This window comes from Polypterus senegalus, chromosome 7 (genome assembly GCF_016835505.1).
Source record: "Polypterus senegalus isolate Bchr_013 chromosome 7, ASM1683550v1, whole genome shotgun sequence".
Taxonomy (NCBI): domain Eukaryota; kingdom Metazoa; phylum Chordata; class Cladistia; order Polypteriformes; family Polypteridae; genus Polypterus; species Polypterus senegalus.
Window position 1 is genome coordinate 52,855,612 of NC_053160.1, and position 16,627 is coordinate 52,872,238.

Below are 16,627 nucleotides of genomic sequence, written 5' to 3' on the forward strand. Positions count from 1 at the left end.
AAGGACAAAGATCAACGGCACAACTAGCATAAGCTGGTAGAAAATTGATGGATCGCAGCATAAATAGTGAAAAAGGCAAGTGTCCAGAGTGATATGTATGACGCTCACATCTGATTTAAATTTAATTTAAAAAGAATATTATAGGAATAATAACTGCAGTTTCAGTTTTTAACTTTCCCAGAAGTTTTCTGCCTCAAGTGATGCACTTATATAACCAAAATCACACCAAAAGCAGTCCCATAATAGACAGAACTGAAGAACAGCCAAAATTACTGAAAATGCTAATGGTATACAACTGATTACTTCAAACTGAAACAAAACTTATTTTTATACAGTAAGCCATAACAAAGGATCTACTGTAGTTAATCTGAAATTGTTGTGGTGAATTGTTGTGCTAATGTTTGCCCTTCAACACGTAAAACAGATGACCTAAACTTACCTAGTATAGCCAGGTACCAATTTATTGTAGTAATTCCCATTTTACATCTATCACTGTTTTAACAACTGCTTTGTTTAGCTGGTCAAAATCTGAAAGGTGTAGTCTAAGGAAAAAAGGTAATTACTGGCGTTCACACAAGATTCAGCTTTTTTCAGTTACATTTATTTTGGTGCCAACACCTGCACTTCAAAAGCACAATGCTGACTTGGTAACGTGCTAAATTATCATTAAATAAAAATGTAGGAGAGTACAGTTAAGACAAATAACACAAAAACTGACCAGAAGTTTAAAAGTAGGGGCTAAAATCAATAGATTTACACATGGTGCCTGAATAAACTATGATATTCTATACAAATGTGTCCAGCTGAAATATGGAATAAAGTGCTAACTTCTTTGGGAACAGTATATTTCATATATTCACCATTAGTGAAAAATTCTTTATTCTCTTGTATAAAGTAATATAAGAAATAGCGTTTGTGTTTTTGAATCAGTTATAGTTTGAAACAAAACACAATACAGCACATTTTCTCAGTCAGCAAAATCCAGATATTGTGTTCCAACAACACAGTCTTTTTGACAGTTTCAGATAAGAGAATTTTACTTATTCTGGTCCACCACGCTGTGAAGACAAGCAGAAAAAACAGTCAATCACAATCAGTGCACACATTATTACCAAACAAAACATTGTCAACTGGGATTACAGATGCCTTAATATCTGCATAACTGTACACTTCTTGTTTCTTTGGACCAAATGCAGTATATTTTACTATAGGCAGTGTGGTGTAGTGGTTAAGGCTATGGACCTCAAACCCTGAGGCTGTGGGTTCAAATCCTGCTACTGACACTGTGTGACCATGAGCAAGTCACTTGACCTGCCTGTGATCCAGTTGGAAAACCAAAATAATTGTAACCAATTGTATCATAAACGTAAGTTATGATAAAGGTGTCAGCCAAATAAGTAAATGTACTATACATGTCTATTCACGAATCCAGGGTTTGAATCCAATACGTGGCTGTTGTTCATGCAAAGTTAACACATTCCTTCTTTTTGTGTGGTACTCCAGTTTTCTGTTTGGTATCTTTTAACTGTACTTGTAAAAAAAACACACTTTGTTGCTCAAATAATGGTAATTTTGGATTAATTTGCAGTGTAATAGATCCCTTTCCTTGGTTGGGTTCTGCTTTGTATAGTGTTTCTGGGAAAGACTCTGGCTGAAAAAAGTACTGACTTAATTGGAATAAGCATGTTCAACAACAAATACATGGGAAGATTCTGAAGGCATTTCAATTTAACTTTAAATAAGTAGTTTTCTCACAATGTAATACATACAAATTGCATGCAAAATAGCTATGAAGACACTGGCAGGTAAAGCTATTAATGGAACTCCTGATGTTTGTTTAAAAGTACTTGATTTTCCAATGATTTAAATCAATTTACCTGACTTTGCACAAAGAATACAAACACAATTAGCATGCTATGCATTGCATTAATAACTTACCTGAATATATTCTATTTCTTCCAGTGACAGCGCTTTTCTTCTGTATTTCAGTGGCAGGCCTTTAACTGCATCTGCAGTGTCAGGTGGACCAGAGACTGCACGAACTGTTGCTGTGCTTGGTAGACCAGGAGGTCGTGCTGAGGATACTGCCGGTTGCTGGTCTAAATGAGTGTTCGTTGATGCTACTGGAGATGCACTTAATATTGTTTTAACTGCTTCCTGCACTGAAATACCAAATATGATTATGAGCATTTAAGACATGCAATTACACATTTGTAGACTAACAACAAAACCTGCATTTCCACAGGTAGTGTGTGTATGGAACCTATTATCATTTAACTGTTATCCAAACCAGAAGGGCTTCTTGCTCTAATACTGGGGTATGCTGTTTCTTTCTGCTTCAACAAGATAAGTGGGTAAAGAAAACTGACAAATGAACATGCTTATTATTTATAAATCTGTCTAGAGGCTTCCAAACACAAGCCTAGACTTGAGCCCATTATCAACATGTTTCTGGAAATTCTTCTATTAACTGACACTTTCTTAACTGAACCCTTCCCAGTACATCTTAAATATTAAAATGTACAGCAGTTAAAGCAGAATAACAGAAACAAACATGATAAAAAAAATCCAAGCATTTTTAAATTTGTAAAATGATTGGAGTACAATACTAACAAACATTACTGTATCTTTTCCTTTCGTTTTTGGTTAACAGCTTGTAAGAAAGCAGAATGTACTGGGTGAAATTAAATTCAGCATTTTTTGAGATTAGTAATTGGCAGGTGTTTAATACTTAAAGTAAGCTTCAATAAAATAGCACAAATATCAATTTATATGGGGGGGGGGCAAATAAAGCATTATCTATCTATCTATCTGTCTGTCTGTCTATCTATAAAAAAAAGTTTAATTCTGAGGTTTAGTAATTAAGCTTAATATATAGTGTTTTCCATAGCACTTCTAATGAACTTAAAAGTTTTTGTTAATCACACCAAATGTTATGGCATACCCTTTGCTTTCCTGAGCTGATCAGCTATTTACAGACCTCCACTCGAGTGTCTCTCTATACAACAAATCACAAAAACCTACTACTGAAATTTTCTTAAACCACTAAACGTTCTCCATGTTTTCTACATTCCAGTAAATGTTTATTGTTAGACAGCAAGTCTAACCCATTTTGAAGTGTGTGTAATTACAGTTCAGTTGTGAAAACATGTAACAATTAATTGTGTTTGAATATACACTCATCCATTTTCCAACTTGCTTAATCCAATTCTCCAACACACCTTAATGTAAGGGATAAGCTTTTGGGACCTATCCAAAAAATCACTAAATATACTGTATATGTTTTTCATTTTCTTGTAATATTTAAACAGTAGCAGTACCTCACAGCTCTGGAAAAATTGGTATAAATTCTTGCCTTGCCTCTGTCTAAGTAGAGTTTACACATCTTTCCTAATGTCTGCTGCAGCTGCTACAGTAAAACAGTCAAATTTTGGTGAAATATAAAACATCAAAAGGTGTTATTATTAGCATAAAACTGCTTATTTCTTCAACTATATTGTCCAAATAGGGTGATTCAGTGGGGTGCATTTCAGGCTTCAGGTTAAATCTGATTTTACAAAATGAATCTCAGCCCATCTTCAGTTATAAAAATAGCATTGTGAAAAGAAAGCACGCTCTCTTTAATTTTATGGTTTTACATAACAGGGCATAACAAATAATCATCTACTCCTTACTAAGTTCTTAAATGTGATATATTACACCTCAGATGACACATAAAAAACAATATGTAGCAGATTTTACTTTGCCATTAGTTTGTCAATGAAAAAATAGCCAAAGTGCATCTTTTATAACTCCTAAATCACCCATTCATCCAAACATCTTCCACAAGCATAACATACTGTATTAATAGGTTTAAATTAATAGGTTATTTGGTTTACAGAGTACATAATGCTTTGATTTTTGGCCATAAAGTAAATCTTGTCTCACCTAACTTGCAAACAGTTTCCAAACATAAGCTAAAATCACTTTTTTACTTTGGAGCAAACTCCAAATGGTACTTACAAGTTTTTTCTTACCACCATTACATACAGGCCAGCGGTACTGATTTGCCCCTACTCTATTCTCAGCCAATCAGTCTTTCACTTCAACATTTGATAGACATTGTTTATTAGGCAGTATCTGGGTAGTGTGCTACAGATCCTCCATCCACCTTTTTTTTTTTTTTAATTAATTGAACCAAATATATTTATATGGCGATTAGGTCATGAATATGGCTTAATGATATTGGGAAAAACTGCAATGAACGATAAACAAAAGATGATGATGCAGTAACAATAAATAATGCGATAAATCAGAGATTAAGGTTATGCACTGTGTGGTATCACCAATTATACATGCTGCCAGTAGATGATAAATTGAGATTGATTGATTTTTATTAAAACGCAAAAATTACAGTCAATAATATATATTGCGAAAAAAGTTAACATGTTTTATGTAAAAAGCAATGCATGCTGCAAAATACTTATAAAAAAATAATTCAGTGAATTATTCTTTGCCTATAACACAAAATTTTAAATAAATAAAACTATAAAATAAGATTGCAGAAAAACTATTAGGCCTTGGGGTGGTGCAGTTGCACATAATGGGCAGCAGTGCACTTCAGGAAAATTCAGGGGGTTGGGGGTTTTAACTTATCTGACTGCTGCCTTTGTTTAACCTTGGCTCAGGAATCCAGCTTGTTAGCACATGAAACATTTACCTAGATGACCACGCAGCCCTTGTGTTAAGCCACCCTACAAGTGTCAGCCAAACATGATAAATATAACTAGTGTAAGGCATAAAAGAAAAACAAACATTCTTAACTCCACATTACTATGTTACTAGCAAGTAAAAGGTGCAGTCTGTGTCCAAAACACTGAGATCATATTTTTCGCATTGTCAGTAGTAAAACAAACTAGCCCATCTTCACATAAACACCAACTCATCAAAGCCTCACATAATCCCATAGCTATATTTTCCCCACTGTGTTTGTTCTTCAGGAAAATAGGATGTCTGTAAACAAAGAGTCTTTAATTCAAAGTCACGGTCAATGAACATTAGAACAATCTAGATGAGAGCAGGCCATTCAGCCCGACAAATCTCACCATTCCTATCCACTTAATTCTTCTAAAAAAAAACATCAAGACTTGGTGTCTTCCAAGTGTCTACGATTCTCTGTGTGTAAAAAAAAAAAAACTTCCTAATGTTTGTGCGAAATTTACCCTTTACAAGTTTCCAACTGTGTCCCCATGTTTTTGATGAACTCATTTTAAAAGAACAGTCTTGACCCAGTGTATTAACTCCCTTCCTAATTTGAAACAGTTCAGTCATATCACCTCTTAATTTTCCTTTGCTTAAACTGAAAACGCACAGCTCTTTTAATCTTTCTTCATAATTCACTCCCTGTAGCCTGGAATGACCCTTTCTAGCTCTGCTATGTACGTTTTGTAGCCTGGAGAAGAAAACTGCACAAAGTACTCCAGAAGAGGCCTCACCAGTGCATTATAAAACTTAAGCATAACCTCCTTGGACTAGTACTCCACACATGCTACTGTATATTACCTAACATTCTGTTTGCCTGTTTAATGGCTTCTGAACACTGTCTGGAAGTTGATAGTGTGGAATCCACTACGACTCCTAAATCCTTCTTAAAATGTACCCTCAATTTTCAGACCTCCCACCGAGTATTCAAATATAACAATTTTACTTCTCATTTGTAATCTTCTTATATAATACGCTACCGTGGCTGTTCGTTTGTCTGTCCAGGATTTTTAATCACCTGTAGCTCGCAAACCGTTTCACCTATTGACTTGAAATTTGGTACACATATACTACATGACGTCTACTATCTGCTTTTTGGGTGATGATTTTTATTACTCATATTTTTATTTTATTTTATTGTAGAATCAACTCTCTGCAGCGCACAGCAGTGCGGCCGTGTGGCACATGCATATGGTCGCCGTTCTCATTCCCTACCAGATTAGCTTAATCATTTTTGAGGCAGATTGAAGACTTAAGTGCCATCTTAAGTGAAAAATTAAAGAAAACGTACTAAGCAATTGCAACACAAAAACTAACTTAATCAATTTTAACGCGAAAAGATGCAGACGAAAGAAAAGAAGAAGCGGGCCAATAGGGTGGAGAAAAGAAGGGCTGCTCAGGAAGCAGCAAGCGCATTAACCTCTGAGCAAACGAATGCTAAACATACAGAGAAAGAGAATGAAAACTAGGAATGCTCAAGTCAAGTGTATTCACTGCAAGTTATCATGCAGTACGTCATTACTGGTACCTTATATTTACTGACATTAAATTTCATCCAACACAAATCTGCCCAAGCCTGTACGCTGTCCAAGTACTTCTGTAATGATTTAACAGATTTCAAATTATCTGCCAATACACCTATCTTGGTATCATCTGCAAACTTAACCAGCTTGCTACTTAAGTGAAATTAAGTGAACTGTCAGGCTTATGTACGGCTCTGTTGATCTGCTTGACAAAAGATCAGTCGTACATGCGAAAAATTCCATATCTGTCAGCTATTCCAGCACCTGTTTGCAGCACTGCTCATTCATCTCCAGAATGGCAACTTGGGGAAAAATAAGTACAGGATGGAATCTGGGATCATTTATCACGTTTGTTGATAAGCTGCACAAAACCTCTCTCAGGACAGTATTTTTCAGCACCATGTCTTTATACAGGTAAAATATCCAGCGTTATTTCTTTCTGACATTGGGACCCTGGCTCATGTTGTGACTTTGGAAATTGAAAGCTGATTTAGAGATGGTTTAGATTTTGTCCCAAGTCTGGCCGTGCTGCTGGCACATTTTTGTGAACAGACCTCTTTGTACTGCTCTCAATGATTGTGTTTCAAATGGTGGAATAAGTTTGTCGTGTTTAGTCAAGGAAGCCACCACTTCTCAACATGATTTACAAAATACTTGAGTTTCTAAATGATTCTCCAGTTTAAAGCAAAAGTACTGCCATGCAACGGATTTGCTAGCCTGTTTTGGGACCAAATCTTCTGCTTTTAAGCCAGAATTTCTGATCTCACGTACAAGTATGTCCATGCTGTCACCGACAATTAACAAGCTGACGGATATTGAGCTGCTGTTGCTTCCCTTATGCATATGACATAATTGTTTTGCTAGGAGTGTTGGCAACATGAAGGAGACTCTGCTCTCAGCCTTATAGTTTGTAGTTCAATTACTTGCCTAATTTAACTGAAGCTTTTTATTATTGCAACTATATATTTATATTTATTTTTATATATATGACTTACCGCAGTAATGATAAAAATGCAATAACTCATTAGGCATTATCGATGGATATTCAAAAAGGGTGTTTCTTAAGCCATACATGGTTACTGGTGGGAGGTGACAGAGAGCAGCTAAAAGCATGTGCGCAATTGCATAGTTTTAAGTTGATTTGCAATTTCTAAAATATTTTGGCGTGAAACCTGAAATACATACTGTTTTATGAATACGATTTCTTTTTCTGCAAAAGCCATTTTTGCCTTTCTAGCACAAGTAAAATTTTAGTATGGAATCAAAGCAAGGTTTTATACATGAGAACCCTGTACCATTTGTATCACAAAAATGGGACATTGTTAAAACATAAGTCTAAAACATGCAAACAACAATGTAATAGTTTTTGTAGAACGAGAGTTATTAACATAATATGGTAATTTGGATTTACCATTAAATTTGGGTGTTTTCACTCTGTCTGGAAATTTTATTAAAGGAGCATGAGGTTTCACCACCTATAAAATAATAAATTAATATTAGCACAATAATGATTTACAACAGACAAAAAAATCAGTCAAATATTTAGCACAAAATATCCACTGACATCTTAAATTACAATACTGTACATTGAAATGGAAAAGTAACAACAAAATTCTTCACCTAAAATTTCACAGTCATTTTTCTTACATTGAAAAATGTCTATAACTTTGATTCCTTTAATATTGTTTTAGCGTGCCCAAATCAGTTTCAATGTAAAGCATTTATAAACTGACCTTGCATTTGCAAGTGGTTTAGGTAAACACTTTTACTTACTACCCAAATGTGAACTGTGAATTTTAGTTAGGATGAATATCCCTTAAACAGCACTTTTCTTACGGAAGGTGGCCATTTTGTGTGATCAAACACACCACTACTGATACCAGGCCATTTTAGTGTTGTAAGTCAATCTGAGCTGCAGACTTTCAGTTATGAGAGGAAACTGGAGAGGCCTAGAGATCACCCATACACACAAAGGGACCAAAAAAAAAAACTACACAGACATGAAGTTGAACTTAGAATTAAGAAGTTACAGTGCAGCAGCAAGAACTACTCCATCCCCATGACTAGATGTCAATTTAGGATTCTGCAGTTGCAAGGCAGCAGAAAGTACCACTGTATTTCCACATCACTGGTTTTTGCTAGTCCACTCATTTGATTAATCAAAATAAAATATGAAGAGGATATAAGAAGCAGTGAAAAAGGGTAGCACACACACTAGACATATTGTACAGTGCTTACTACAACATATAACAGACAGCACTCAACAATGTACAGTACAAATAATGCATATGTAACAGTCCTGGTGTGCGTTGAGTGCAAAAAAATGAAACGTTAGCATCAATGTGGGTTTTCCAGATATGCACAACTATTTTTTCCGCTTTTATTTGAACACAAAACATGACAAGAGAAAATATCCAGAATAATCTAATCTCCTATATTTTCAGCATGAATATGTTTTACTAGTAAAATACAATTCTTTTCAAAAACATTCAAATCTGTCACGAAATGAACATAGAATATTAAATTTCGTAATCCTAGCTGACTGTCATTCCATTACATTTATTAAAAAAAACGGTTGTAATAATTTGTTTACCATTCATACATACAACTCAGTTCACCTCCAAAAAAGGTGAAAATTAGCATTGAACTTAAGTATCTATATTTTTATTTCAAATCCAAGACAACATGAAAGATGCACAATGCAGACTCATATTTTTGGTAAATCTTTATAAATAATCAAACTATGCCACAATTATTCTTAATTAATATATTTTAGTAGGATTCAAAATCAGTACACTATATTTAGTTGCCAATAAGAATTTGGTTCCAGAAGGTACAACTTAACTAAAATTAAATTCCAAAGCACAAAGCTGAACTGGATTAAGTTTGTTTTTTTTTAACTTTGTCAATAAAACATAATCCATAGTGGCCCCTAATCGAAGGCTGATGCGCATTAAACCTACACATTATGAGCACAGACAACACTTAATATAACTTAAATAAAATGGATTCTAAACAGACACATTTAATTCATAGACTGCTAGAATGTATAACAATATAAGTGTTTGAGAAAGTAAATATGAGCTAAAAAAAAAAAATGATGACTCATTGGCTCTTTGAATTTGCTTATTCAAATTACAGTGCTGTGACATTCATGTGGTTACTTTAAGAGACAAACTGTTGATTTTAAAAAAGCACTCCATCTATAAGCATGTTATCTTAGCCAGTCTAAATCATGGTGTGCATGTCTATCCATTATTACAACCTAAGAAAGTCAACAATAAGAAGTTCAAAACATGATTAAAATAAATAATGTGAAATTCGTGGGATTGGCGATTCTAAATTGGCCCTAGTGTGTGCTTGGTGTGTGGGTGTGTTTGTGTGTGTCCTGCGGTGGGTTGGCACCCTGCCCAGGATTGGTTCCTGCTTTGTGCCCTGTGTTGGCTGGGATTGGCTCCAGCAAATCCCCGTGACCCAGTGTTCGGATTCAGCGGGTTGGAAAATGGATGGATGGATGGCTGAAATTCGTGGTGAAAAAAATTTAGCTGAGAAGCCTTGTTTACACCAGTGTAAATGAAATGCCTATATTATCAAATGTTATGTTTCACTTTAATGCACCTTTAAAGTTGGTTTACCAACCACCAACTTCTTTTCAAACACATGTACTTAACTTTCACATATTTCATCTGGCACCTTTTGATTTACCAGCTTTTACTTTTCTCATCCTTCATCGTCCTCACCTAAACTGCTGCTGCTCATTTTTCTTTCCCTTTGTAAAATTAACCTTTACCTATTTCTCCTTTGTTAATGCATGCCATAAAATTCATGCTTTACCGCACTATAAGCATGCAAGGAAAATCATGACTACGAATGACTATGAAAGTAGTTAATCTGTTGAGTGGCCCAATGCCATGTTTAATTGTGAGATTTAATACCTTTCTTACATTTTTCAGTACTATAGCAGATGTCTGTTGCAACAGGCATATCACAGCCATTCAGGCATTTTATAAAAGAACAGTTGTTTGTGTCTGATGTGAGCAAGTTTCCAAAACATAATTCCCTGCTAACGAATGTTTAAATCCCATAGTTTTCTGTTTTCCTATAAACATAACTTAATAAAACATTCTCAAATCTGCTTAATCCAAGATAAGATAACAGGAAGCTTCAGCCTATCAGACTAGCATTAAGTGCAAGGCAAGAACCAACTCTGAACAGATTGCCAGTCAAGGTTTGGGCCCAGTGAGGAGCACCAATTGACCACATTTACGTCTTTGGCATGTGGAGCAAAAACAGGCAATCTGGAGGAAAACCAGTTCAGACTTACAAAGAATTTGCAAACTCCACATTGACTGAGACCAGGACACCAGATCTGTGATATGGAAGCACTACCCACTACAGTATGCTACTATGAAACCCTCCTGTAAAAATAATTTTATTAAATATGGCACTTTTAGAATTGTGGTTAATGTTACTATTTCAGAAATGTTTTCATGATGCAGCTTGTTACACTATCTTCCATTTAACCTTTTATGGGTACAATGCTAAAATGAATTGCAATGCTACCTTGCTATAAACTTCTACACTGTTTTAATTATCCATCCATCCATTTTCTAACCCGCTGAATCTGAACACAGGGTCACGGGGGTCTGCTGGAGCCAAACCCTGCCAACACAGGGCACAAGGCAGGAACCAATCCTGGGCAGGGTGCCAACCCACCGCAGGACACACACACAAACACACCAAGCACACACTAGGGCCAATTTAGAATCGCCAATCCACCTAACCTGCATGTCTTTGGATTGTGGGAGCGCCCGGAGGAAACCCACGTAGACACGGAGAGAACATGCAAACTCCACGCAGGGAGAACCCTGCTACCACTGCGCCAGCGTGCCGCCACTGTTTTAGTTATTCAAAATATAATTTCGGCTGCCATTTATGTTCAAATATATTCTTCTAGGAGTGGTTTGAAAGAGTAGTTTATACTAAATTTCTGTCAGCTATTGCCTGGAAAATTGTATAAGAAGTTTTACTCAGTTTATTCTGCACAATTCAGCATGCAGCAGAAGAATACAAATCAGGTGAAGTCAATTTTCTGCATTTTATGAAGTAAATAATTCCGTTGATTAGTTCTCTGCAAATGTGTTAAACAAACTGCATAGTCCTTCACGTACGTGATCAGGGCGTTGCTTTTTTCCCTCATACTGTTCGGTAAAGTTGTACTTTCATTTACAAAATGTACTCTGAAATTTAGCGTCATTCTGTTAACACTTGATAACGAATTTGAAAATGCAAACTGAACTTGCTCGATTGTTCTGGCAAGTTTTTCCTCGTTGTTTTTGAATCTGGACAGTATCACTGGACAAGTTTTAAAACTGGTTTCACTTATGAATCAAGTATTCCAGCTCACTGCAATACTTGGTAAAGACGTATGTTTCGGAAGTCAACTTTTAAATTTGATCAGTACGGTTCTATACTACCTTTACGGGATTCACTTTATATAACGGCAAACAACAATGTAACTAACTGGCTGAAATCACTGCAAATGTCACCCTACTGCACTTTGGACTAATTGACATTTAAACCAAATGGCTGAATATCAGTGAATAACTACAAGTACAGACATTACAAGGTCACAGCACAAAACATACGAATACCTATACCGATTTGTGCATTAGAAATAAAAGTTGGTAGACTACTGTTTGAAGCTTCTGCTGGTTTCAAGTTTTTGTCACTCATTCCAAGGACAACGGTTCATTTGCATTACACAATCGTTCCCAAGATGTCTGTTTTTTCAAAAACATTCACACTTTATTTTATTACGTTCTGATATTACACATTATCCTATTTTTTCCAAAACCAAAATACGGCATTCAAAAAGGCAATGTGGCATGAGGTTTTACCTGCACGACCCTAGTGGCAGCTGCCATCTTACTCCCCATTTTAACCTTTGAGTTTTACTTCCTTCCGGAGCTCTAAGTACGATATTTGGCCAATAGGCGACGGGATCCTCGCATTTGTGGATTTTAAATATGAAAAAATCAAACATATAATGCCAATTATGTCCTTGAGCTTTTCAAAAATTCATAACCCGTAAACTTTATAAGGCACGCAAGGTAGGGAAAAGAAAGAAAATGTATTACACAAAAACATAAAAACTGATAATGATTCAAATGTGAGTATTGCGGCTGGCCGGCAAATTTAAATGAGCGAGATATAAGACCTCTATATAAGCGAGAAGGCGGGGCCTAAGCTACGGTGGCTTATGAAAGGCAAAACGTGCGCACTCTTTGAGTAAGTCGGGAGGTACCAGCAGTTCTTCTGTGTTAAGATATTCGAGATCTTTATTTTGACAAATTCACAGCGAGAGCATGGCGAAATTCTTGTGCCGCAGTTGCGGTGATGAAAAATAAATATTCTGTAAATAATAAGTTCTGTAGAAGATAAATAAATAAACGAACGAACGAATGAATTAATGAAATAGGAGTAAATAATTTTAAAAAGTAACATACACAATTACACATAAAATAGTAGGAAGCTATCCGTGAAGCAGGTGGAGCGAGTGGTGAAGCAGTAGCGCTTTCCAGAAGACAGAAGTAAAAACAGGGGCTGAGCTGGGTGGCTATCATCAGAGATAATGGATTCAGTTCTCCTCAGGTTGAGTGATATGAAGCTGTGACACTATGATGCACCAAGACAAGATATTTTCAATACTGCAGTGGTATTAGTGTTTTGGTTCCCTCGCCTAAAGCTGTTTAGTCTCCTCTGGAAAAAGAGCCTTTGCTGAGCTCTTTTACCTGTGTAGGTGGTGTGGACTGACCATGAAAAGCAGTGGGTGATCTGGACACCTAGAAAACTGAAGCTCTTAACTGTCTGGACAGGGGAGCCATTTGATGTGGAGTGGAGTGTGTTTGCCCTTGTTCATTCAAGTCAAGAATAGCCTCCTTTGTTTTGTCTACATTCAAGAAAGAGTTGTTATTATGGCACAATATAGTCAGGTTAGATCTTTTACCTCTGAGGCCAATCACAGTGGTGTCATCTGACACCACGAACCTGATGATGCTATTGCCCTCATGCTTTGCTACACTGTCTTAGATGAATAGACTGTATAGCAGTGTACTGAGGCAGCAGTCTTGCGGAACACTGATGTTGGTGAAGAGCATGGAGGAGTTTGTTTTGCCAAGGTTGAACGCACAGTTATAGTCAATGAACAGTATCCCGACATGGGGGTTTTTCAATTCCAGAATCCCTGAGCAGTGTGTAGGGTAAGGGAGATGTCATCATCCACAGATCTGTTACGCTGCAATTTTTGTAGTTCAGGCAGTACTCTCACAAGCAGTGGAACTAGAAAGAAGAGACTCAGCAGATCAAGAGGTATTGTTATTAGTTTGTTACATAAAATGTGTGCATATAACCTTGTAAAAGTGTGGAAGTTTAAAAGAAAACCAGTAACTATAGTGTAAGTCCCTTCTTCTTCTCTCAATTCTATGTGGAATTGATGTGCTCGGTCCCTCATCTCTTTTCTAAGTCAAACCATTTTCCTTCAGATCTTTTTTTACTAAATTCATCCACCCCCACTTCACTTTCTCTTCCTCTGTGTACTTTCATTTCCATCATTCTTTTGCCAACAGTACATATTCATTGTCTCTCCTCATCCCATGTTCATACCACTTCAACCTACTTTCTGATATTTTTTCACCTATCTCTCCTGTTCTTTTGGTACTTCTGATTGTCTCGTTTCTTATTCTGTGTAACTTCACACATCCATCTCAACATTCTCATTTCTCCCACATCCAACTTCTTTTACTGCTTTTCCTTCACTTACCCAATTCTCAGTTCTATACTTAATTGTTGGTCTTGCCCCTGTCTTAAAAGCCTTACTTGTAACCTTCTCCTTAATTCTTCAATCAAACAATACAGTATTCCTGATACCTTCTTACAATTGTTCCATACACACTGCACTCTGTGGGTTATTTCCACATCCAACTCTCCATCTTGGGTTATCAGTGACCCTAAATATTTAAACTTATCCAATCTATTCAATACTTGACCCTGCAGGCTAACTTCTGATTCACAATCTGTATTAAACCTCAAATATTATGTCTTCTTCCTATTTATTTTTAATGTCTTATCTTCCAAAGCCCATCTCCAGTCTTCCAACTTGCTCTCCATTTCATCTATTCAGGTGTTACACAACACAGTGTTATCTGCAAAAGGCATGTTTCCCATGAGTCAACACATCTATAACCAGATCAAAGAGTTAAGGACGTAAAGAAGATCACTTGTGCAGAGCTACTGAAACTGGGATTTTGTCTGTTACCCCAACATTGCTTTTAGCCCAAGTCCTCACATACTTCTCTGGTACTCATTTCTCTCCCATGCACTTCCTGACCTCTAATCATGGCACTCTCTTGTAAGCTGTCTCCAAATCAATAAATGCCAAGAAAAACATATGCAGACCTTTCTGTTTTTCTCAATTTCTCTCTATAAACTGTCACAATTGAAAAACCGCATTAGTTGTTTCTCTCCATGGCATGAAACCAAACTGGCCCCATCTTCACGAAATTTGGTAGGTGGCTTCCCTGCGCTAACCAAAACCAATGTACATACTTATTTCAGTGGTATGACGCCACTGTCAGCCGCCATATTGAACTTTTCAACGTCGCTAATTCTCCAACTTCCCGTGTAGGTAGAAGGCTGAAATTTGGCAGGCTCATTCCTTACAGCTTACTTACAAAGGTTAAGCAGGTTTCATTTCGAAATTCTACGCGTAACGGTCATAACGGTCAACAACGTACGTCATGTTGAACTTTCTTATTCATGGCCCCATCTTCACAAAATTTGGTAGGCGGCTTCCCTGCGCTAACCGAAACCAATGTACGTACTTATTTCGGTGGTATGACGCCACTGTCAGCTGCCATATTGAACTTTCCAACATCACTAATCCTCCAACTTCCCGTGTAGGTAGAAGGCTGAAATTTGGTACTTATTTCGGTGGTATGATGCCACTGTCGGCCGCCATATTGAACTTTTCAACGGTCTTTGTTACTTATGGGACCATCTTCAAGAAATTTGGTACGTGGGTTCCCAACGCTAACTGAATCCTACTTACGTACATATATACGTCCACAGCCTGCAGCTCGGTCACCGTGTGAGGTGGCGTTGGGTCCCCCATCCCAACGCCTCCCACGGTGTTGGCTGCCTGCCTATATAAGGCCGTCCGTCGCTTCAGTCTCTACATTCCCTTCCTTGCTTCGCCACGGGATTCACGTCTCCCTGCTGATAACTACAGCCTTTTTATTTAATCCACGGCTTCTCCGCTGTTTTATTGTTCATTTATTACGATTATAGTTATTGTGTAGGTATTTTAGACTTCCTTTACATTGTTCAGGTACCCATTTCCTTTATCATTCCAACTGTACCCCCATTAACATGTCTATCGAGGTGATCACCATCGATCAAAGAACTGTCACTTACCGAGTGGTTTCCATGCCCGGAGATGGCACCTACCTTTTCCATTCTCTGTGTTACATATTGCACGGCCATATCAGGCTCACTCTTGATATCCGGAGGAACATTGTGTCTTATGTATTGAATGACTGGGACAGGTTCAAGGTGTGGACTGATGACGGTACAGGAGATAATTATATTACAGAGGAGCACTATAAGAGTGAAATGCTTAAGCCCTTCACCTATGGATCTGCATGTGAGTTGATGGGTGCCGCTGAATTGTTCGGTTGTCGCTTTCAAGTGTACCGAAATGGCCAAATATTTTACACCTTTGGACAACCGCCAATGCCTCTTAAACATCTTAGACTCACAGGTAACGATTCCAGTAGTGGACACTTTGATGTTTATGAATGTTTAAACTCTCAAAAGCTGGATGTGAAGTTATTGATAAAATTGGTTGTATACTTACAACGTTTGACAGATGCAGAATGTCTCTCCAACACAAGTCCTACAAATACTGTCGTAATTGAAACAAACCATGAAACTGAAACCGATTATGACAGCAGCAATCCAACCTGTGAGATTTGAAACAAGATTACTGTTCACATGGCCAACTGTACGTTGCATGCTCAAGAGTAAGCTCAGCACACAGCTTGGTCATATTACAACCGGAGGGCCGAACTCACAATGTGGTATACAAAGAGATCCTTAACAAATAATTATTGGTATATTGGTGTTTAGAGCGGGAGAAGGAGGTGCAACACACAGGTCTTGGACCTGGTGAGATGCAGGAGGAGCCTGGCCAGGATGCAACCCACAGAGCCCAGTCTCTCCACGCACCTGAGCCTTCCGACTCCAGCAGAGTAGTTCCACAGCAGCGGATTAAGTGGCCTCCAGCCAGCAAACAGAGAGATTAG

At 37.2% G+C, this 16,627-nt stretch overlaps 1 protein-coding gene across 1 annotated transcript; it reads right to left on the bottom strand.

Annotated features, from left to right (window-relative positions):
* Positions 1–579: 579 nt before the first annotated feature.
* On the bottom strand, positions 580–12,424 carry mrps36 (mitochondrial ribosomal protein S36). The gene is made up of 4 exons (XM_039758630.1): positions 12,164–12,424; positions 7,675–7,738; positions 1,939–2,162; positions 580–1,058 (listed from the first exon to the last, which is right to left on the bottom strand). The coding sequence occupies exons 1-4, from the start codon at positions 12,200–12,202 to the stop codon at positions 1,041–1,043; spliced, it is 345 nt and encodes a 114-aa protein (XP_039614564.1). The 5' UTR covers positions 12,203–12,424; the 3' UTR covers positions 580–1,040.
* Positions 12,425–16,627: the final 4,203 nt, after the last annotated feature.